Source organism: Hemicordylus capensis, chromosome 1 (assembly GCF_027244095.1).
Source record: "Hemicordylus capensis ecotype Gifberg chromosome 1, rHemCap1.1.pri, whole genome shotgun sequence".
In the NCBI taxonomy this organism is placed as follows: domain Eukaryota; kingdom Metazoa; phylum Chordata; class Lepidosauria; order Squamata; family Cordylidae; genus Hemicordylus; species Hemicordylus capensis.
Window position 1 is genome coordinate 355,618,938 of NC_069657.1, and position 22,819 is coordinate 355,641,756.

Below are 22,819 nucleotides of genomic sequence, written 5' to 3' on the forward strand. Positions count from 1 at the left end.
TCTGCAACCCTCAGGGACATATTTTTGGGAAGCACAATAGGCTGCAGAAGGAAGGGGAGATCAAAGAAAATTGTCTTTTCTCTATTGTTTGTGCAAAATATTTTTCAGCATTCACAGTCTGGATTTCAGCCAGTATTCTGACTTTTCAGGTTTTCACTGCTGTCAAAGAGTAAAAACATTGAGTGATATGCTCTCCGTGGGATTCGTGGGGAGGAACCATGCACTCTGGGCATTTGCAATAGTAGTAGTTGGAAGTTAGCTCCTTAGAACAGCAAATTTTTCTTGACTTAAGTTGAGGAACAGATTCAATAAAATAATTTTTCACCTACTGTACTTTAGTAGAACAGTTGTGCTATTTTCCTTTTCATTGTTTTCTGCAAATTTTTAAGAAAAGTTGAAATATACATCTTTTGCTACATCAAAGAACGGTTGAAATAAATACCCTAATTTGAAGTATGAAAAAAGTCAAGCCATCCTAATGTGATGCATTTAAATGGTTAAATTTAACAATAGTAAATGTAGTTAACAGAATTAAAGTATGGGCCTTTTTAGTTTAGAAGGAAGGCACATCAGCGGGGACGTGATAGAAGTATATAAAATTATGCATGGCATGGATCAGGTAGATAGAGATAAGTTTTTTCTTCCTTTCATAATATTAGAACTCAGGGTCATCTGTTGAAGATAAATGCTAGGAGATTCAGGACAGACAAAAGAAAGTACTTTACACATCAAGGTCATTCATACAACTGCTTCAGGTGGGGCTGGGGAATGTGTGGGGTGGGGAGGCAGGATCATTCCTACCTTCTCCCACATGCCCTCTGGGTTCCTGGCAAGCTGTGCCTCTTGTGCAACCATATGATCACCACTATGGTGAGCAGCATGGAAATCTGGGACCTGGGAGTACAAAGCCCAGTCTCCAGGAATCCCACAATACACTGAGGGTATTCTCACAATCAGTTGAAAGCGGGCTAAGGGAGCTTAGCCTGCTTTCCATGGATAATGGGAACCACTGGGTTCACAGGCGAGCCCGGTTTCTGCAAAGTGGGTGACCCGCTTAAATACCCCTCCCCTTCAACGGGGTTAGCAGAGCAAGTTTTTTTAATCGTGTATTGTTGCAGTGCAACTCTGCGCTATGGCAACACAGCAAGCAGCCTCCCAGGCTCGGGGGTCTCTCCAGTATGCCCGCATGCTTGCGCGGGATATCCTGGAACTTCCGGGGGCTGTGCAGGCCCCAATCCCACAGCCCCCGCTTGCTCTGTGAGGGAACTGGCAGTCATGTGGGTGGCCACATGACGATCAGCCACCAAAGGCTGCAATAGTGATCATCTGCGGGGAGAGTGGGCTAAGCTCACGGCACACAGCAGGAGGAAGGCAGGCTGGTGGTGCTGACCTTCCCCCCCCCCCCCCCGACAGAGGAAAGAGGGGCAAAGGCTCAGCTTTGCATTTTGAAGTCAAAGGAAAGACCCCCACCACCACCATTACCATCTGGGCTGCAGTGCGCCGAGGCAGTTCTGGCCATTGTGTGGCCCATGGCCACTACAATCATCATGGCTGGCAGGCGCCACAGAATGAGTGCACTGCCTGCACCATGGGAGACTGGCCAGACTTGAGGTGCCCTTTGAGGCAGCCAGGCCAGGAGACAATTGTCTCCCCATGCCAAATGTACGGCACACCCCTGGGCCAACCGATGCCTCTGAGGAGCCCACAGGCAAGAGGTATGTGCGTGCCCTCTCTCCTGCAGTTGCTCCCCTGCAACGAGTTTCTGTAGTCGCAGGCTGCTGGCAGCCCGTGTGCCCACACGAGCGAGCGGTGGGGTAGGAGGGTGCATGTGAGTTTAACTAAATGTTGGGATTGTTCACACAACCAGGTCTACCTGGACTAGTGCAGCCCAGCCCAGGTAGACCTGGTTATGAATACTGCCAGGATTGGTCCCAATCCTGGCGCTTCTCTATCAGGTAGCCCCAGTTAGAAATAAGATAGGTCATAATTCTTACTTACCAAGAATTAAGATAGGAACCTAGGAAGCTATATTTTACTGAGAGCCAGACCATTGTTCCATCTAGCTCATACTGACTATACAGACTGGCAGCGGCTTCTCCAAGGTTGCATGCAGGAGTCTCTCTCAGCCCTATCTTGGAGATGCCAGGTAAAAAGATGGGGCTACCAGGGAGGGAACTATGAACTTTCTGCATGCAAGTGCACTTCCCAGAGTGGCCCCATCACCTGAGGGAAATATCTTACAGTACACACATGTAGTATCCCATTCATATGCAAACCCTGCTTAGCAAAGGGGACAAGGCATGCTTGCTACCACAAGACCAGCTTTGTGACAAATGGATTAAACTAGTTTCATATTAAGCAGCCAGGAAAGAAATCTGCTCATAACATCATCATCATCATCATCATTTGATTTCTATACCGCCCTTCCAAAAATGGCTCAGGGCGGTTTACACCGAGAAATAACAAATAAATAAATAAGATGGAACCCTGTCCCCAAAGGGCTCACATTCTAAAAAGAAACATAAGATAGACCCCAGCAACAGTCACTGGAAGTACTGTGCTGGGGGTGGATAGGGCCAGTTACTCTCCCCCTGCTAAATAAAGAGAATCACCATGGTAAAAGGTGCCTCTTTGCCCAGTTAGCATAATACTGATACCAACATTCTGTGGTTCTCCACTTACTGATGCAATGTTTGTCTTTTCTCCCAATGAGCTGTTCTTGCAACCCACTGTTAGACCAGGGTGCCCATGTTATAGAACAGAACAGAGTTGCTATGATTTATTACAAACTTACTAAATGTGTCACTGTTGACATTTTTCTGAGGCCTGACAAAAGACAGACAACGAGGTCATTCACGTTGCGGGGTGGGGGGGAGAGGCTGGTTAAGCTTACCTTCACCCCAGATGAGCAATGGCTTGTTTCTGGGATTGTGCACTATGCTCCCAGATGAGCAGCACTGCGTGCCTGCAGCTCCGGAGGCCAGGATGGCGCTTCCGGGCCTCCAGGGATTCCACACAACACGTGCAACACATATGATGCATTGGGATATTCCCCCAGGAGACAAGTGCTCTAGCAACCCATCTCTGTGTCTGCTGGTGCTAAACACAGCCCCAGCAAACACATGATCCTGGAGCCCGGGTTAATGGCTTGCTCAAGCCCTTAACCCTGGCTAAGAGCTGGGTATAAAAACGGGGCTAGGCAATGCTGCCCCACCAGGATTGGGCCTGATCCTAGTGGTTCTCACATGCAGCCTAACCCAGGCTGGGCTTCTCTAGCCTGGGCTAGGCTGTGCTTGAGAACAGCCTCACTCTTGAGTAGTGAGCCCACCCTGAATTCACAGTCGCCATTTTTCAACAGTTGTAAGATTATTACAGATTTGCAATGTTTTAAAGTGATTTCCCCCCCCCCGCCACATTTGGTTTCCCCCCTGCCACATCCCCCCACCCCCCGCCACATCTCTGGTTTTCAGAACTCAAGTTCAGATTCCTATTCCAAGTTTTCTTTATGCATTTTGAAATGTTTAAATATTTGCAGTTATTGTGAGGGATTTTTTTAGTTAAAGGAGGGTGAAGCAGCATTTGCACTGCAGCAGGGAAACCCTTATCATCTTTTGGAGGGAAGGATCTCAATCTTATATATTCTCAGTGCAACAGTAAATAATATAACCTCCTAAAATTTAAAGCTACTAATATGTGAAGTGAATATAAATAAAGCTGAACATAGATATAATATAGGAAGATAGCTTCGAAATATAAGGAAATATACCAGCAACCACCACTGGAGGTATGCTCTGCTTGGTCTGAATAGTGACAATAGAATGGAGGTAAATAATGCTTTTAATAACATATTGACTTTCTTAATAAAGTTGGATTTCCCTGTTGTGAGAACCAGCAAAACTGTCTAGAACTCACTTCAGATCAGGAGACTTTTGACAACTTTTTTCCAATAGCTATTATTTCACTTGTGGGAGCCAATTGCTGTGTTATAAGCACAATGTATCGCAGGTAGTTCTGCACCACCACCCATGCTACTGCCGCCTGCGGGCATCTAAAACAATACTGGTGTTGCTGTGCAAGAGCACTTGTGCTAATATGTAATCACATTGTGTGATGATATAGTCATTATTTCAAATGTCCGTAGTGTCGCAAAAGCACGATCATGCAATTTTACGTATTAGCACGTGTACTCTTGCACAACCATATTTTAGATGTGTACAGCAGCACAAGTGGTAGAAAACCATCTGTGATATACTGCATGGCATGTCGTCCAATGTCTTTCATGTCTGTTCTCAAAACCATTTTCTTTCCATGTTCTAGTTGCTGTGTCTTTAAGGAATCAAAAAGTCGTTATCCCACAGTTCCAGGATGCTGATTCTGTATCTCTGGCAAATTCTATACAACTACCAGAACTTAATCAATTCACACTGTGCTTTGAAGCAACAGAAAACAGTAATGATAGTCGTGACTGGAAGGCTTTCTCCTACCATGATCCTTCATCTACAGAACTCCTCAGCTTTGGAAAGACAAAAAATGGCCACTTCATAGTTATCTCAGATACAGAATGTCCTTTAGGTGATGCACTTGACACCAATTCAAATGGAGACTTCTTCACAGGAATGTTTGAGCAGCTTTGCATTATATGGGATAGTTTCTCAGGCACAATAGGTGTACATGTCAACAACATGTATAAAACAGTATACTGTTTAGATACGTATGGAAAGGTCATTCAAGGTAATGGGAAATTGGTTTTGGGCTCTGACAAAAATGAAATAAACCCTCTCAATGGAGATATTTACAACTTCCGCCTCTGGAACTTCACAATGAACTCTCAAGCACTTTCCAACCTCAGCTGTGATGTGAAAGGCAACATTATAGACTGGGAAAATGATTTTTGGAGTATCCCAACATCAGCACTGAAAGCAGAAAACAACTTGAGTTGTGGTGAGCATTTTTAATTGAATTTTTGAAGATGTTGCATGTCAAAAAGAAACTGAATTTATAGTTAAATTGTGCTAAACTTCACACAGGGCAGCTTCAGTATACTGTTTCTTTCCTGGGCTAGTTGGTTCTATCCAACAAAAAATGGCTGACGTGCTTTGCAAGGGGACATGGATGGCTTGAGCACAACTGGGGCTGCATTTCAGGACAGCAGTGCTTGGTAGTAAGTCATCATGCACGCAGTTATGTTGAAGTAATGGATGTCATGTCAAGCGACTGCACACATGGAGTGCTTACTGTCAGGTACTTCTGCTGTGCACCATCAGAGGTGTTTACATGCGTGCAGAGGCAGAGGCAGTGCTCAAGCTGCTCATGTCCCCTTGTACAGTATGTCACCCTATGTGTTTTTCTTCTGGATATGTTTGTTCTTTGGGTGCAGAGACGCATGGTGATATCTAGATTGACTTCAAATGTTTCAAAAGATGGCTAGCATTCTTCATTAAATTATTGGCATAAATTTGATTGTATTGTACAAGCTAGAATCAATAAATAACTATGAGAAAGAACAGTAAGTATTACAGTATTTTGTCTTTCTCCCTTGACGTGCTTAAATTAAACAAGACAAGATACCAGAAGCAAAAAGCTAATCAGAAGTTTTGAAATAAGCTGAAAGAAATGGGGTACAACAAAAAAATATACATGTATTCAGAGGCATAAGAGGAGTCCAAAGGAGGGAGAGTCACAGCCTTACCCAATTAGGTTATGCAGACAGTGTTCTATTTTGATTTTGTTTTAATGTTGCAAATATATACCATTTCTACCATGATGACACACATCAACAGAGAGCTTTTATTTTCACATAAGGTTACTGATTTTGCTAATGGACTTACTGAGCATAAGTGTATTTACATATTGGCAAAGATACTTTTCTGGGGAGAACAGTGTCTGCTTCTGGCTTAATATGCCATTTGAAATTGGATTCCTAGCTGCTTAGATTTGCTGCTGTATGGTGAAGGTAGGCTTTCATAAATGTATTCACATGGGCTGACCTAGATATAACTCAAGATATCGGCAAGCAAGAAAACTAGGCACGCATTTCTGTCCAGCTTCCAATACCAGCTATTTTGTCCTAGTCCATGATCTCATGGTCTGCTCCATACATGCCGTGCAGTAGTTTTGTCTTTCTCCAGGCAGACTGGATAATTTTACAGGAGTTTCAGAAGTTAGTTATAATTGGTGATGGTGCAAAGGCTCAGAACAAAGGCATTGAGAAAAGGGAACTCAAGAATTCCCTCTTCAAATCTACTATGAATCAGGCCCAAATCCCACTGACATTCAATCCTGATCTGTAAAGGAATCATACTGGGACCAACCTTCTTCAGTGCCTCACATTTTCTTTTTGCATCCAAACTTATGTGGCAGCACTAGCAATGACACTGAGGAGGGCTGGCAGTGGGGCCTCCATTAGGCCAAAGGCACAAAAGGAACAGTGTACCAACATTAGGGAAAGCCACTCTGGGAGCAGAAGGTTTCAACTTCCCTCCCTGGCTTTTCCAAGATAGAACTGTGAGAGATTCCTGCCTGCAACGTTGGAGAAGCCGCTGCCAGTCTGTGAAGACAGTACTGAGCTAGATAGACCCATGGTCTGACTCAGTATATGGCAGCTTCCTATGTTCCTATGAAATGCCATTTCCCACTTCAGTCTTCCTCTCATCCCTGCTGCCCATGCCATTTTGTACTTTTGCTGGGTTTTATTTTTTAAATATACGGTATATGATGCTGAATTAGACCTTGACAGATTTTCTATGGATGCTGGAGCTGGCCCAAACATTTAGGAGCCAAATACTGGATACTTGACAAAGTTACTGGATTTAGAGGTGGACATTATGGAGGGGGAGAGTAAATGGACTTCTCTTTATCCACTTTGTATGTAATAGGAAGAAGGCTGCCTGGCACAAATAAAGATTTTATTAAATAACTCTCCCTCTGAATATCCTAATTTAGACCATGGTTAATTTCTAGGTGCCATGACTCGATGGCACCTGGGATTTATCAAGCCTGCTTTAGATTAATGCCCCTTCTCCCAGATGTACCATTCTAGTGAAATGTTTTCAACATCAGTGATTCCCCTCTCACTGTAGCCGCTTTCCCATTTGCATGTTGTAAACCTTTTGCTTTTGTCTGTATGGAGACTGTACATCCTCCCCCATATCCAGTTTTGGAGAACACAACTGCAAAGGACACAACTACTGTGACCTTTGTATTTTTAAAAAGGATGAACTATCATTATATCTGTCTCCCAGAAGTAAGGTAATTTACACCTCATCAGTTAGTGGTTCATGAAGTGGTTCTCCGGAGACTATTGGTGTCCTCAGCTGAGTGTTGCTGCACAGGTGAAGGGAACCTAGCATCCTTGTCGGAGGAAGTCACAAAGTGAAGGAAGAAGCATGGGGGCTGTTAACGTAGCACTGTGCAGTTATGCAGCTGCTTGAGTGGCTAGCAGCACCCACACGGGCATAGGCCATGAAATCAGTGACCTGCACTGGATGCTGCTAGCCACTCAGCAGATAACATTTCCCATACCTTTCCCACTTCTTTGCATGATCTCTGGTAAAGACAAATTTAAAACCCATCTTAAAACCCATCTGTTTGGCCTGGCCTTTCAGGGTTTTTAATTAGTTTTAATTGTTTTAATGTTAACCTGGTTTTCAGGGTTTTAATTGTTTTGATAGTTTAATTGTTTTTTTAAGCTGTTTTTAAATTGGTGTTTATATTTGTATTTCTGTTTTAATTTTTTTTAATGATTTCTGTTTTTTAATTGTAAACCGCCCTGAGGCAGCTCGGAAGGGTGGTATAAAAATTGAATAAATAAATAAATAAATAATTTATGTCTTTTTTAAAGACAAATGTCAGTGGCGTACAAAAGTGGACACTGGTAGTCTCCAGCAAATTGCCTCAAAAATTGCCTGCTATCAATTAGATGTTAGTATTGCAAGTATTGAACATGTGTTGCACTACTGTATTTAACTGGAATAATGTGGAACCATCAGGCAGTTGGTAAAATGCAGATGGAGGCATATTAGCATATCAAGGGAGTTATCCAAATAATCTGTATTTCAGGGGGAAATAAAACGAAGATGTGTCACTGAACGATTTTCCTTTTATTTGAAATGAATACTATATTTGATATTATATTTGGAGACAAGTATTGCTTATGGTCTATCTCCTCCTTTTAAAGGTTCCTATCTCATTCCCCTGCCTACAATTGAACCAACTAGCTGTGCAAACTTAGGAAGCCTTTGCCAAGGTAAGAAGCCAACAATATTCTGTCAGTTCACTTTGGTTGTAACTGATACTTTTTAGTGTTAAAAGGATAAGCTCTAAACATAAAATAACCAGAGAGTAGATGTCTTGGCCTTGTCATCAGCTGTTCAGGTATATACAGTAATGCTGTATGTAGAGAGAATGTTACAACTCACTCAATAACAGCATTTCCATAGGGTCTTCATTATATGAAACCCTACCCAACAGATGTTATGGAGCAGTCTGACTACATTTATCCTTACTTCCTACCACTTACTTTGTATATCTTTTAAAATGTAGTTTTCATTCAGGAAGGTTGGGGTTATAATCTGCAGGTCATGTAGGAATGTCAACCCAATGACAGTGATCGTAGCACTCTTCTAGCAAGATATCTGTTTCTCAGTTTCTGGCTTGTCATTGAATGTGCCCACCTAACAGCTGCTACAGACAATCACTGATCAAAAAAACATTGATCACAGCACATTTAGGAACCATCCAGGCAGCGGTTTCCTAGTTTCTGGCTGATCACTGAGTGAACAGTGTCATGGAGGAAGACTGATGATTTTTCTCTTAAGATGGCAGTGTGTCTTGAGGAAGACTACTACAGTTACAGGTCTCTCTTCATGCTTTAGTATGTGAAATATGGAAACGATGCACAGATGTTTAGTGTTAGGATTATCAATTTTTAAAAACTAAAACAAACCTGTGGATATTTTCACAAGTCAGTGTATCTAAATTGATGGGAAATTCTAGCTGCCTCATGCCTTTCTTTGAAGCTTAGGTGTACCTTCCCTTATTTCATTCATTCATTCATTCATTCATTCATTGAACAAATTTATATACCATCCAAAACTTATGTCTCTGGGTGGTTTACAATAAAAACCATACAATTTAAACATAAGAACAGTCCTGCTGGATCAGGCACGAGGCCCATCTAGTCCAACATCCTGTTTCACACAGTGGCCCACCAGATGCCTCTGGGGAGCTCACAGGCAAGAGGTATGTGCATGCTCTCTCTTTTGCTGTTTCTCCCCTGCAACTGGTATTGAGAGGCATCATGTCTCTGGGGCTGGAGATGTCCCACAGCCACCAGACTAGTAGCCATTGATAGACCTTTCCACCATGAATCTGTCTAAGTCCCTTTTAAAGCCATCCATGCTGGTGGCTATCACCACATCCCATGGCAAAGAATTCCATAGATTATGTGCTGTTTAGAAAAAGTACTTCCTCTTGGTCCTAAATTTCCCAACCTTCAGTTTCATGGGGTGACCCCTGGTTCTAGTGTTGTGAGAGGGAGAAAAATTTCTCTCTGTCCACCCTCTCCACTTCATGTATAATTTTATACACTTTGATCATGGTAAAGAGCCCCAGATGCTGCAGCCTAGCCTCATGAGGAAGGTGCTCTAGGCCCCTGATCATTTTGGTTGCCCACTTCTGCACCTCTTCCAGTTCTACAATATCCTTCTTAAGATGCAGTGACAAAAGCTGTATGCAGTACTCCAGATGTGGCCGCACCACAGATTTGTATAAGGGCATTATAATATTAGAAATTTTATTTTCAACCCCCCTCCTAACGATTCCTAGCATGGAATTAGCCTTTTTCACAACTGCCGCACATTGAGTCAACACTTTCAATGAGCTGTCCACCACGACCCCAAGATCTCTCTCCTGGTCAGTCACCGACAGCTCAGATCCTATCAGTGTATATGTGAAGGTGGTGTTTTTGCCCCAATGTGCATCACTTTACACTTGCTTACACTGAACCACATTTGCAATTTTGTCACCCACTCCCCCAGTTTGGAGAGAGCTTTTTGGAGTTCCTCAAAATCCATTGTGGATTTCACTACCCTAAATAGTTTAGTGTAATCTGCAAATTTGGCGACTTCGCTGGTCACCCCAACTTCTAGATCGTTTATGAACAAGTTTCTGTTACACCCACTATATCTATGTTTTCATTAGTAACCAAGTACTCCAGCTTACCCATCTTGGCTCAGAGGCTTATGGCATTCGTATATAGACACCTATACGCCTGGTCCCTCACCTGGTGTTAGCATGTGTTATCCCACTTACCATTATTTGACCTATTTGGCAAGCTGTCCTATGTTTCCTTCTGCTCAACTCCTCGCTCTGCTCTGTCCCCTTCTGGTTTATTCACCCTCACACCTTAGGGGAATTTGCTGGCTGAAGCAGATGCCACCCTGTTACCGCCGGCAATCCCCCAGGTGTCATTTTAAAAGCTGCTCTGCTCTGGGCAATCCCCCAGGTGTCATTTTAAAATCAATCTCTTCTTGATTTTAAGCGCCAGTAGTCTGGTTCCATCTTGGTTCAAGTGGAAGCCTTTTATACAGTCTTCATTTTCCCCAAAATGTTTCCAGTGCCTAATGAATCTAAACCCCTCCTCCTGGCACCAATGTCTCATCCACGCATTGAAACCCCTCAGCTCCACCTGTCTCGCTGTCCTTGCGCATGGAACAGGTAGCACTTCAGAGAACGCTACCCTGGGGGTCCAGAACTTCCGTATGCTACCTGGCAGCCTAAATTTGGCTTCCAGGACCTCCCGACTACATTTCCCAACATCGTTGGTGCCAACGTTCACCACGAAATCTGACTCCCCAGCACTGCCTAACAGCCTACCTAGAAGCAGTGTGATGTCCGCAACCTTTGCACCAGGCAGGCAAATCACCATGCGGTCTACACATGGGTCATTGACCCATCTCTCTATGCACCTAATGATCAAATCACCCATTATTAGAAGGCCCCCACTCCCTGGAGGAGTATCCTCTGTACGAGATGATATTGGCATATCACCCAAGGAAGGGGTCCCAACTAAGGGAATGTTTCCCTCTTCCTCAGACTGATGTCCTCCTTCCCTAAGACCCTTATTCTCTATGACAGCAGAGGAACTGTCAGCCTGAAAGTGGGATGCCTCTATCACATCCCTGAGGGTCTCATCAACATACCTCTCTGCCTCCCTTGGCTTCTCCAGGCCAGCCACCTTGGCTTCAAGGGAACAGACTTGTTCCCTGAGAGCCAATAGCTCTTTGCACTGAGCACACAACCACAACTTCTGCCCCTCAGGCAGGTAGTCATACATGTGACTATCCCCCACCCTGCTGGGCATTCTACCTTCATAATTAGTTTTAGTGGCTATTTAGAGTATATGGGGCTAGGTACTGGGTACAGTTATCAACTAATTCTAAAACTCCCTGCTAACTTGGCAAAGAGGCACCTTTTAACGTGGTGATTCTCTTTATTTAGCAGGGGGAGAGTAACTAGTCCTATCCACCTCCAGCACAATCGCTCCAGTGACTGTTGCTGGTGTCTCTTTTATGTTTCTTTTAGATTGTGAGCCTTTTGGGGACAGGGATCCATCTTATTTCTTTATTATTTCTCTGTGTAAACTGCCCTGAGCCATTTTTGGAAGGGCAGTATAGAAATCGAATAAAATAATAATAATAATAATAATAATAATAATAATAATAATAATAATAATAATAATAAATGGGTTATTTATTTATTTATTTACACAGTCAGACAGGTGTTATTGACTGGTTTGTTTTATCCAGACATCGTCGAGTCCTTCCCAAGGACCTGGGATGGCTGAATTTTATTATCAATGTTGTTGTTGTTGTTATACATATTGTCCATTTTGTTTTTAATCTTTCTTATTTTGTATATTTTCTGTATGTGGCCTACGGCCGCAATAAATTGAATTGAATTGATATTGTCTCAGAATATAGGCTGTTCCCAGTAAAGTTGCTTTTTGTAATTGGCTGATGGTGATTTCTGTGGCCCCTATGGTGTTGAGGTGCTCTTCAAGGTCTTTTGGAATTGCACCTAGGTTACCAATTACCACTGGGATTATTTTGGTCTTTTTCTGCCACAGCCTTTCAATTTCCATTTGTAGATCTTTGTATTTGGTGATTTTTTCTATTTCTTTTTCTTCTATTCTGCTATCCCCTGGTATTGCTATGTCGATTATTTTGACTTGTTTTTCTTTCTTCTCGACTACAGTTATATCTGGTGTATTGTGTGGCAGATGTTTGTCTGTTTGTAGTCAGAAGTCCCATAATATTTTTGCATCTTCATTTTTTACAACTTTTTCAGTTGTATGGTTCAACCAATTTTTGGCTACAGCTAGCTTGTATTTTTTGCAGATGTTCCAGTGTATCATCCCTGCTACCTTGTCATGCCTTTGTTTGTAGTCAGTCTGTGTGATCTTTTTACAACAGCTGATTAGGTGGTCCACTGTTTCATCTGCTTCTTTATAAAGGCGGCACTTGCTGTTTGTTGTTGACTTTTCTACTTTTGCTCTTATTGCATTTGTTCTTAGTGCCTGTTCTTGTGCAGCCAGTATTAAACTCTTAGTTTCTTTCTTCAAGTTGCCATTCTTAAGCCATTGCCAGGTCTTGGTGATGTTTGATGATGATGATGATGATGATGATGATGACGACGACTATTATTTATTTACACAGTCAACAGGTGTTATTATTATTATTTATTTATTTATTTTTACATTTATATCCCACTCTTCCTCCAAGGAGCCCAGAGCGGTGTACTACATACTTGAGTTTCTCTTTCACAACAGCCCTGTGACGTAGGTTAGGCTAAGAGAGAAGTGACTGGTCCAGAGTCAACCAGCTAGTTTCATGGCTGAATGGGGATTTGAACTCAGGTCTCCCTGGTCCTAGTCCAGCACTCTAACCACTGCAAAAGTTCGGTAGTACTCACCTTATTCTTGCACTGGGTGTCTCCCCTGTTTGCCTAATTGTGTGCCTCCCCACAGAGTTTCCCACCAATTTCCTGCTATTCCTGCAAAACTCCTTCATTATCTGTTTAAAACTCCTGGAAGAAAAGCTCCTCTGGTCCAAGCCTTGTATTCACCACCACCAGCCAAACTTGGTGGTTTTCTTGGTAATTTATTTATTTATTTTATTTCCTTGCTGTGTTCCCTTGCTTGATATCTTCTTTAGGAGAGAAATACAAGTTTGTTGCTTCCTCTCTCTTCAAGATCAGCAAGCAGCCTCCTCTCCTTTCCTCAACACCAGCAGCTCAGGAATGTGAGCCCTCAAATAAGCTGGGGTCCTCACCTGGAAATGAATCCCCCACTCATAAGAACAGCCCTGCTGGATCAGGCTCAAGGCCCATCTAGTCCAGCATCCTGTTTCACACAGTGGCCCACCAGATGCCGCTGGAAGCCACAGGCAGGAGTTGAGGGCATGACCTCTCTCCTGCCATTACTCCCCTGCAACTGGTACTCGGAGGCACACCCTTGAGGCTGGAGGTGGCCCACAGCCCTCTGACTAGTAGCCATTGATAGACCTCTCCTCCATGAAGTCATCCAAACCCCCCTTAAAGCCATCCAGGTTGTTGGCCGTCACCACGTCCTGTGGCAGAGAGTTCCACAAGTGGATCACGCGTTGTGTGAAAAAGTACTTCCGTTTGTTAGTCCTAGACCTCCTGGCAATCAATTTCATGGAGTGACCCCTGGTTCTAGTGTTGTGTGAGAGGGAAAAGAATATCTCTCTCTCCACTTTCTCCACGCCATGCATGATTTTATAGACCTCTATCATGTCTCCCCGCAGTCGTCTTTTTTCTAAACTAAAAAGCCCCCCGTTGTAGTCTTGCCTCGTAAGAAAGGTGCTCTAGGCCCCTGATCATCTTGGTTGCCCTCTTCTGTACCTTCTCCAGTTCAACAATGTCCTTTGTTGGATGTGGTGACCAGAATTGTACACAGTACTCCAAGTGTGGTCGCACCATAGTTTTGTATAAGGGCATTATAATGTTAGCCGTTTTATTTTCAATCCCCTTCCTAATGATCCCTAGCATGGAATTTGCCTTTTTCACAGCTGCTGCACATTGAATAGACACTTTCAATGAGCTGTCAACCACAGCCCCAAGATCCCTCTCCTGGTCCGTCACCGACAGCTTGGATCCCATCAGCATATACTTGAAGTTGGGGTTTTTCGTCCCAATGTGCATCACTTTACACTTGCTAACACTGAACCGCATTTGCCATTTTGTCAGGCCTCTCCTCTGTCAAAGACACAAACACTTCAAGCCAGCCAGAAATCAAACTCTAGTAGATTTTCAACCCTAGCAGACTTAGCTTCTCCTTCCCCTCTTGTTTTCTTGGTGATTTATTTATTTATCTTATTTCCTTGCTGTGTTCCCTTGCTTGATGTCTCCTTTAGGAGAGAAATACAAGCTTGTTGCTTCCTCTCTCTTCAAGATCAGCAAGCAACTCTTCAAGACCAGCAAGCAACATTAAAACAGAATTTAAACATTAAAACACTTTAAAATTTAACACAATGTTAAAGACTATAAATCTAATTAAATGTCTGAGTGAAAAAATGTGTCTTAATTGCCTTTTTAAAAGTTGTCAGAGATGGGGAGCAGTGTTCCCTCTAAGACCTGAATGTGTGTCCGTACTCCCACATTTTTTTTTAATGTCTGCTCAGTTAATTTTAGATCTTGCTCAGTTTTTAATCAGGAAGGTCCCATTCTGAATGCACATGGACACACATTGCCTTGATACTGCCTCCCAGAACAAAACTCTGCACGGGGGGGGGGATAGAACACTGATGGGGAGGCTCCTCTTTCAACAGGGAGCACATTCCAAAGCCTCCGGGCAGCAATGGAGAAGGCCCATCACTGAGTAGCCAACAGAAGGGCCTGTGGCAACTGTAGACGAACCTCTCCAGATTATCTCAAAGGGCGGTGGGGGTCATGAAAAAGAAGACATTCTCTTAAATATCCAGGGCCTAAGCCATTTAGGGCTTTATAGGTTATAACTAGCACATTGTATTTTGCCCAGAAACCTATCTGCAGCCAGTGTAGCTCTTTCAAGACAGGAGTAATATGGTCTCTCTCAGATGACCCAGAGACTCGCCTGGCTGCCACATTCTGTACCAACTGCAGTTTCCAGACTATGTACAAAGGGAGCCCCAAACAGAGCACATTGCAGTAGTCAATTCTGGAGGTTACAGTATATGCACCACTGTTCTGAGATAGTATATCAAGAGAAATTGACTTAGCTGGTATATAAGCCGAAGCTCATCTGGCCACCACCTCAACCTGGGACACCAACACTAAATCCTTTCAAGGAATCCTATTGGATTCAGTAACCTTTTGGTTACCCTTTAGGATGGGTGGACCATCCTAATAAGCCCCTCACCCCTGTGGAGATGGGACATGATCGTGAGTCCAACCTTAACCAGATGGTGGTCCATCCATGATAGTGGGGAGATCACAAGAGTCCCCACCCATGGAACTCCACCCTGATCAAAGTGAAAGACCAGATCAAGCATATGACCAGCAACATGAGTCAGTCCCGGGACCACTTGGGATAGGCCCATAGTTGTCATGGCTGCTATGAACTCCTGAGCCATCCTGGACAAATTGGTCCCGAAATGAACATTGGAGTCCCCCACCACCACAAGCCTGGGTGATTCCAACACCAAACCTGAGACCACGTCCATCAGCTCAGGGACTCTGTTGGGCAGCAGGGAGATCGGTACACCAACAGAACTCCCAGCTGATATTTAAGACTTTCCTTCTCTTGTTTAGTGGTACTTTCTTGGTTGCTTTGATGAAAATGTCTGTATACACTCCTATTCTCAAATATCAGGCTCTTATGAATATTCCTTCTCTGCGTTGGCTTCAACATACAACACTTTTTGAATGTTTCCTTTGTGGTAACCTTTGAATCTTTATGTGTGGTAACTTCTCTGAATGCCTGTGGTAATTGTACAGCTGAAATTCCAGGCAACACTTTGAAAATGTATCCTGTACAAATATATTTATTTATGATTTTAATTCTGTTTATTATGGAGAGCTTAGATGATTTAATTAGATACTTACGTGGGTGCCCAGAAGATGCTATTTTTGTGGTGTTCACAAACAAATGTTTTTGTTTAAGGACCTTGAAAGAGGATGATTCACAATTTGCGTATTCATAAAAAGACTGATACTGCAGCTGTTGTTTCAGCAAATGCCATTTATAGCACAGTCTAGGGTTCACTTGGTTATTTGCACTGACTGTAGTGAGAAGTGCAATTTTTAATAACACACTTACAAATAATGTGTTTAGGACTGGAGTCAGATGTTAGCATATCTTATTAAGGTAAAATTTCTTCATTATATTCATATAATGGGGATAGAACTATGCTACCTCCATTTTACAAGTGATCTGATGAAGTTTGCTGAAGGTCCTCTGGAAAATATATGAATGAACTGGAATCTGAACTTGGGTCTAGCACATTGTCCAGAGAACCACAGATTATTTAACTCATTCATGCTTTAAACAAAATATTGATGTGTGTTTGTATATGTGCATTATGTAGCTTGTTTGGTAGTACAGTAGTCAGTTCCTTCCCTCCCCATTTGTGTCTTCATTCGTTATTCCCATTTTGCCTGACCTCATTAACATTTATGTTCCATACAAGTCACTTCTTTCTCATCTTTGTTACCAGCTACTGTAAATTCCACCACTACATCACCCACTGTCACAACTAACATGCCTGATACTAATAGAACTGATAAACAAAACAATGGTAAGAAATTCAATGTTACATTTTCTTTGTTATTTAACTAAGTCGTTTTATTGTTTACTAAGGTTTCTAATTGTAATATGTCACATAAAGGGGCTTGCTTCGAGAAGCACTGTTGAAAGTGACTGACATGCCCTGCAGTGCTGCACAGCAGCTTTCAGGGACATGTTCCTGGAAGTGAAAAGTCCTTCTGGATGAAGGGACGAGCAGCAACCTGCCCCCCCCCACACCCAGGATGCACCACAAAGACTATGTCACAGCTCCTCATCAGCTTCTTTGTAGCCCTGCAGTGCTGCTTCTGTGTTTGTAGCCCTGTAGGAAATGTCAGCTAGCAATTTGTGTCAAATTAGTGTAATTTCAGGAAAGGGAAATTACTCCTATTTCCTTTATATGTGAGATACTTTTTCAAGCATTTCTCCCATTACTGGCATGTTTGTTTCAGTGATCTTTAAATGCTAAATGTTAGGAACTATGTTTTAAAAGGCATTCTCGACACTGTTTTACCTTTGAGATATCTTATTTTATTACTGTTGCTTTTTAGGGCTTATTAAAAGCTTTATTAGAGCATCAAAATTGTTCAGATCTATCTTGAGGGTAAACGTTAGTGGAAATATCATTAGGAGCAAAGCAAATCTCATTGAAACTAATTGGCACCTTTCTTCTTCGAAGCTGGATAGTTTCAGTTGTATGGTAAATAGTGGAGATGTCATATCTCTTAAGACTGCAGATATAGACTGTGGCCAAGATTTCGGTGACGTTGGTAAACACAAACCACTAAAAAGGCGTAGGGTTGTTTTATGTTCTAAAAAATTATATCCTGTGCTTTCTCAGGGTGGCTTACAGAACTTAAAATTGACAGTAAACAACCACCAGCAATTCAGCATATCCATATAAAAGCTTACCTAAATCTATGTTAGGTTACTTCTGAGCCATTGGCTGGTATTATAATTGTAACCCTTGCAGACTTCAGAATCAGATCATGGAAAAGTTGGAATAGATGGCAGATACAGAATAGGGAAGGTTGGGACAATAAGAAGTATCGTGAGTGCTAGAAACTCAGTGGGATTCATGTCTGGGATACAGAATAATGACAGAGGCTTTAGATGAGGAAAAGGATGCAGGAATAGAGTAGCGTGCATGACAAGGCATTCTGGTAGAGGAAAAGTCAAGGTACTTGTACAAGAGCAGTACTAGATTTAAAATCTGCAAAGTCTCCTGCTACGTGTTCAAAACAAGAGCAAGTTATTTGAGTACAGGACAAGGGTGACTACTCAGCTGTGGTTATTTCATGATGGAAGATTTCAAAGGGGTGCTTTACAATTCTGACAACTCACCACAGCTAATATATAAGGTTCAGTTCAGAGAAGGGTTGCGTGAGTGGGAAGGCACTTCTGTTTGCCCAAGTGAAATAATGATTTCCTTCCATTGGCAGCTTCTTTCATATCACAATATTAATAAGGCTCCTCTAACACTTTAAATCAGTTTTTCACCAGATTGCATGGAAGAATGACCACAAAAGTGCCATTCCACAAGCAGGACATGGCTTGCAGTTCTATGAAACTTGCGTAGTTTGAACAGCAAAAAACTGTCCAGGAGATAGCAGATGGAACAAACCTTGTCAGTTTTCATAATAAATGTTCTTTAATTCCTGTAGTTCTATTAAGTAGAATTGGTAATAACTGTAATGAACTTCAGTAGTTTTTTTGTAAAACCTCATGAAAGGCATTGTCCTTATTTATTTAATTTACACAGCTAAATCAATGATCTTGTGTTTTTTAAAAAATGTTTCTGCTGTGTGGAGGTTGAATGGGCTTCAAAATAAATATACTTAATTTATATCTTATATTATAAGAATTATAATTGTACAGATGATAATAGGATTTGAAGGATCATGCATTACCTGTATAGCTTTCTATCACTATAAACGACAGAAATTGTAGATGTTCACAATGAGCAGAGTAAGGTCAAGCTGTTCAAAGCCAATTTTGTGTTTTGGAAGTCTCTGTGCAGCACAGTAAAATCACGCTTGGTATAAACCAATCTAATTCCCCCTAATTTATTTAAATGGAAAATTCTACCTTACTCAATTTCTGAGCAAGGCCTTAGGAAGAGGAAGTTAGTTTTCATAAATGACATTTTTCATCTATTAACAATATGGCTTACTATATACAGACCTGTTGGAATTGAAAGCTCCTGCTACAGTGATCTTCAGAGCCAAGAGAAATGCAGCCAATTCTTCTCAGCCAGTACTGCAAGGGCAAGAAGATTCTAAGATAAGAGGCGTCAAACATATAGGAATTATTTCAACCCCAATAGTTTGGCCTGTGAAGCAGAGGCATCTCCACATTAGTAAATCTTCATCATCTGAGGAGCAAAGCCCAGAGAGAAAAATTTCACCCAATTATTTCATTCTAACAACCCCTGAAGTCACATCATCTGCTCCTGGGGAAACCCAAGTTAATACCATGGGTCCTTTTACAGAACAATTAAACATAAACAATAATTCATCTATGACACATCCAATCCTTAATAATGTTTCAGGGCACTCTGTTACTTTACTAAGTGAAAATATTAATCCAAGGGAAATACCAACTATCCCTCTTGATCATATCAGGAACATGATACTCCCTCTTCAGCAGAGTGAAAATGTTGACACAGGACCAATATGGACTTGGGCAGCTGAATTAGAGCATCCTAAATCAGATACTGCATTTCCTTCTCTGACAAGCAAAAATACACATTATGAACCTACAGAAGACCATCAAGGGAGGTTATCTCCTAACAGTCAAACATTATCCTCTGCAAATAAGAATGCTTATAGTTTCTTACAATCTTTGAGTACATGGACTGAAGTTGCAACTTACAATCATGTCACTCCTGAAATTTCAGAAGAAACCCATCCTTCTCTTTCTATCCCATTTTCTTATTCTACACACCCCAAGGAATTAGCTAAAGAAACAAGGCAGGACTTACTGGGCTCACTTGAAAATGTCTACCTTGAACCCACTAAGAAAATTTTAGAGGAGGGTTCTGTTTGGAATGGATTTTATATTGTTGGTGAACTACAACCTACAAAATTTAATTTTATCAAAGGCTATAATTCACTATATTTTAAAAAACAAATTTTTAAACAGAGTGCAAATCCCTCTGGCTCTTTACAAAACATGAAAGCCTGGTTTCCAGATGTTATGCCCATCATCCAGCCAACAGAAGTTCTCCTGCCAGTGGAATACAGTACAGCATTGCAAGTATTATCAGCAGCATTACAAAAAAGTGACAGAAGTTCAGGAATTCAACCGACTGTTCCTGTTTCATCTTTGCAGCAAGGAAATTTTGATATGGGTTCTTTTAAAAGTGGCTTATTTACACATAAACCTCTAACTGCACAACTAGAACTTTCAGATGAAGAGGCCTCTTCTCCTGAAGATGAATTTGAACTCCTAAATAAATTTATTTCTTACATCAGTTATGAGCTGCCTTCCTTAATTCCCTTGGAAAATACCAAGTTAAAGCCATATAAACTTCCAAGAACTGAGTATTTCCAAAATAATAAATATGATAATGCACACAATGATGTTGCTTTTCCAACTGTTGATCCTAAAAGCATGGTTAAAATTAGTAAGTCCTGGAATACAGGTTATTTAAACCTCCCAACACTATACATAGATAGCGCATCTTCATCGAGACATTATTGGACCCTGAAGCAAGAGCCACTGCTGTCTTCTGAAGAATCTACAGAAAGGTGGTGGTACTCATTTAGTCAGCCATTTTCTTCCTCAACAGAAAGAGTGCGCTTTTTCAGTACCCCTACACAAATAAATGATATATCCATGCAAATAATCCCTAATAATAGCACAGTAGGCTTTGGAGGTGAAAAAACAAACTTTTCTACATCTGAGTCAGAAAAAGATATAGAGAAGTTTATTTCAGTTATTCCAATCACCTCATCAGTGATTTCAGAAAGTATGGAAAGAACAGTACAATTGGAAACAAAAACAGACCTTCCCCTTAAAATAAGTGTCCCAATAAAAGATAGATCTTCTCTTCATTTCACTTTTACTTCACTGGACATACCTGTGATTCAGCCTTCTTTGCATTTACAGCTAAGTTTTTCTGATATATTACATGAAAGGGTAACTTACGAGTTGAAAAGAATTACCAGTTTAACCACACATCAAAATTTGGATGAAACATCAGTTAACTATGTAATAGATACCTATCCTTATTATACTCAGGTACTGACACCATCTTTTGAGCTTTCATGTACAGACAGTACTCATCATTCCTGCATAATGCTTGCACAGAATCCAATACATACTGAGGAGCCACTGCAGTCTCAGAATATATATATGGACATACAGAGTAATCAAATCACAAGTGCTTCTGATAATGTAAAAAATAAAGGACACACACTCGTGAACAATATTTTTCTAGGAAAACAAAACCTCTTCACAGGGACACAGTCTTTGGAGATATCACATGCTCATAGCATAGGTCCCCACATCGGAGCAAGTGCACAACTTGGCAACAACTCAGCACTGATGTTTTTTGCACCTTTAGTCTCACAAAGTCTTCTAAGTAACTTTGATCAAAATTCTGCTAGCTCAGACTATTTGTGGAATGAAGAGCTAAGCATGCGCACAAATGAACTGCATGGAAGTCATGTAGCTGACAATGAACAGCAATCTGTTGGAAACACAAAAAGCAAGATTACCCCTTCTTTTCATCTAGCTGATCATGTAGAAATGGTTGATGGTAATGTAAACTATGGAAGCAGTAAATCTTATATTAAAGTTACAGTTTCAGAAGATGAACTACTTTGGAAAGTACATGATTCCAACAAGCACATGGATAGTTCAGTTAACAACGATCTGTCTTCCTTAAATACCACTAAAATCCAGGCTACAGATTTATACATGTGGACAATATCTCCATCTTTTGAAGACTTCCTGGATTATGAAAAAATATCAAAATATTCTCACCTTTTCGAACAAACTGCATATTCAATAGTTTCTGATGAGATAATTCAGTCCTCATCATTCGTTGAACCTCTTAGCCATTTTAATGAAAACACATTAAACAGCACAGAAATAATGACTGGGATGACATTTCATCACCATAACTTGCAAACCCAAAGCTCAGCTTCAACATCTGAACCAGAAATGTCAAAACATGAGAAACCTCTGGCAAATGTGGTGTTTGAAGCAAGCCAAAGTATTGTGCCCAACACAACACTGAGTCCTCATACAAACTCTCCCAAATCTGTTTTGTCTTGTTTTTTATGTAACTCCTTCACTGAATGGGGCTGCTCGTGTGGACCTGAGGTCAACCACAGTATGTCAAAACACGAAGCTTGTTTTAGAAAGAGAATACCATTTCATCTGCTAGATTTTGTAGAATTGATGTAGAAGTAACTGTAACTAGATTAGACCTCATGCATAATATTATAAGCCTTAAAGTAATTGACCGTGATTAGGACTTCATTTATTAAATGATTAATACTAGCAGCATTAGTATGTGATTTCTAATCACTACCCTTCCATTTACTAACCACAATAACTCTGAGGAGACTACTGGGACAATCAAATGTCATTGGTATACCTATTTTTTCCACTGACATTATTTGTCTGTGTCTGTGTGTGTCTGTGTCTGTGTGTATTCTGGGCAGCATCCAGGCCTTCAGAGAAGCTCAGATGTTTCACCATTGGAAGCTCCTTTCTTGGGCAGAAAGAGAGTTGCAGTCATGGAAAGCATGGAAAGCAGCTCTTGCACGAGTGCAACTTTTTGCATTCACACAACAAACTTCTAGCTTCTATGCATGATCCACATATGTCTTCCTCCTCAGTCTTCCTTCCTGCTGATAGTTGGAATGGAGAGTTTTGAAGGTTCATGAGGGAAGGGGTCATAGCTCAGTGGCAAAGCATATGCTTTAGTTGAATAACTTTCCAGGTTAAATAACTGGCACCTCCAGCCTAAAAAAAGAATAAAGGATGGAAGGGATCCTCCAGCAAGGGATGGAAAATACC

General features: G+C 41.5%; 1 protein-coding gene across 7 annotated transcripts in view; it reads left to right on the plus strand.

The window, feature by feature from the left end:
* The window catches only part of ADGRG6 (adhesion G protein-coupled receptor G6), a 185,804-nt gene that overhangs the window by 67,579 nt on the left and 95,406 nt on the right, over window positions 1-22,819 (plus strand). For 6 of the 7 annotated variants that reach the window (XM_053290074.1, XM_053290064.1, XM_053290054.1 and 3 more), the window contains 3 exons: window positions 4,318-4,941; window positions 8,177-8,245; window positions 16,716-16,796. In XM_053290074.1, the coding sequence (XP_053146049.1) occupies window positions 4,318-4,941; window positions 8,177-8,245; window positions 16,716-16,796 (774 nt within the window). The remainder of the gene's footprint in view (window positions 1-4,317; window positions 4,942-8,176; window positions 8,246-16,715; window positions 16,797-22,819) is intronic. The other variant, XM_053290094.1, reaches the window with a different exon arrangement.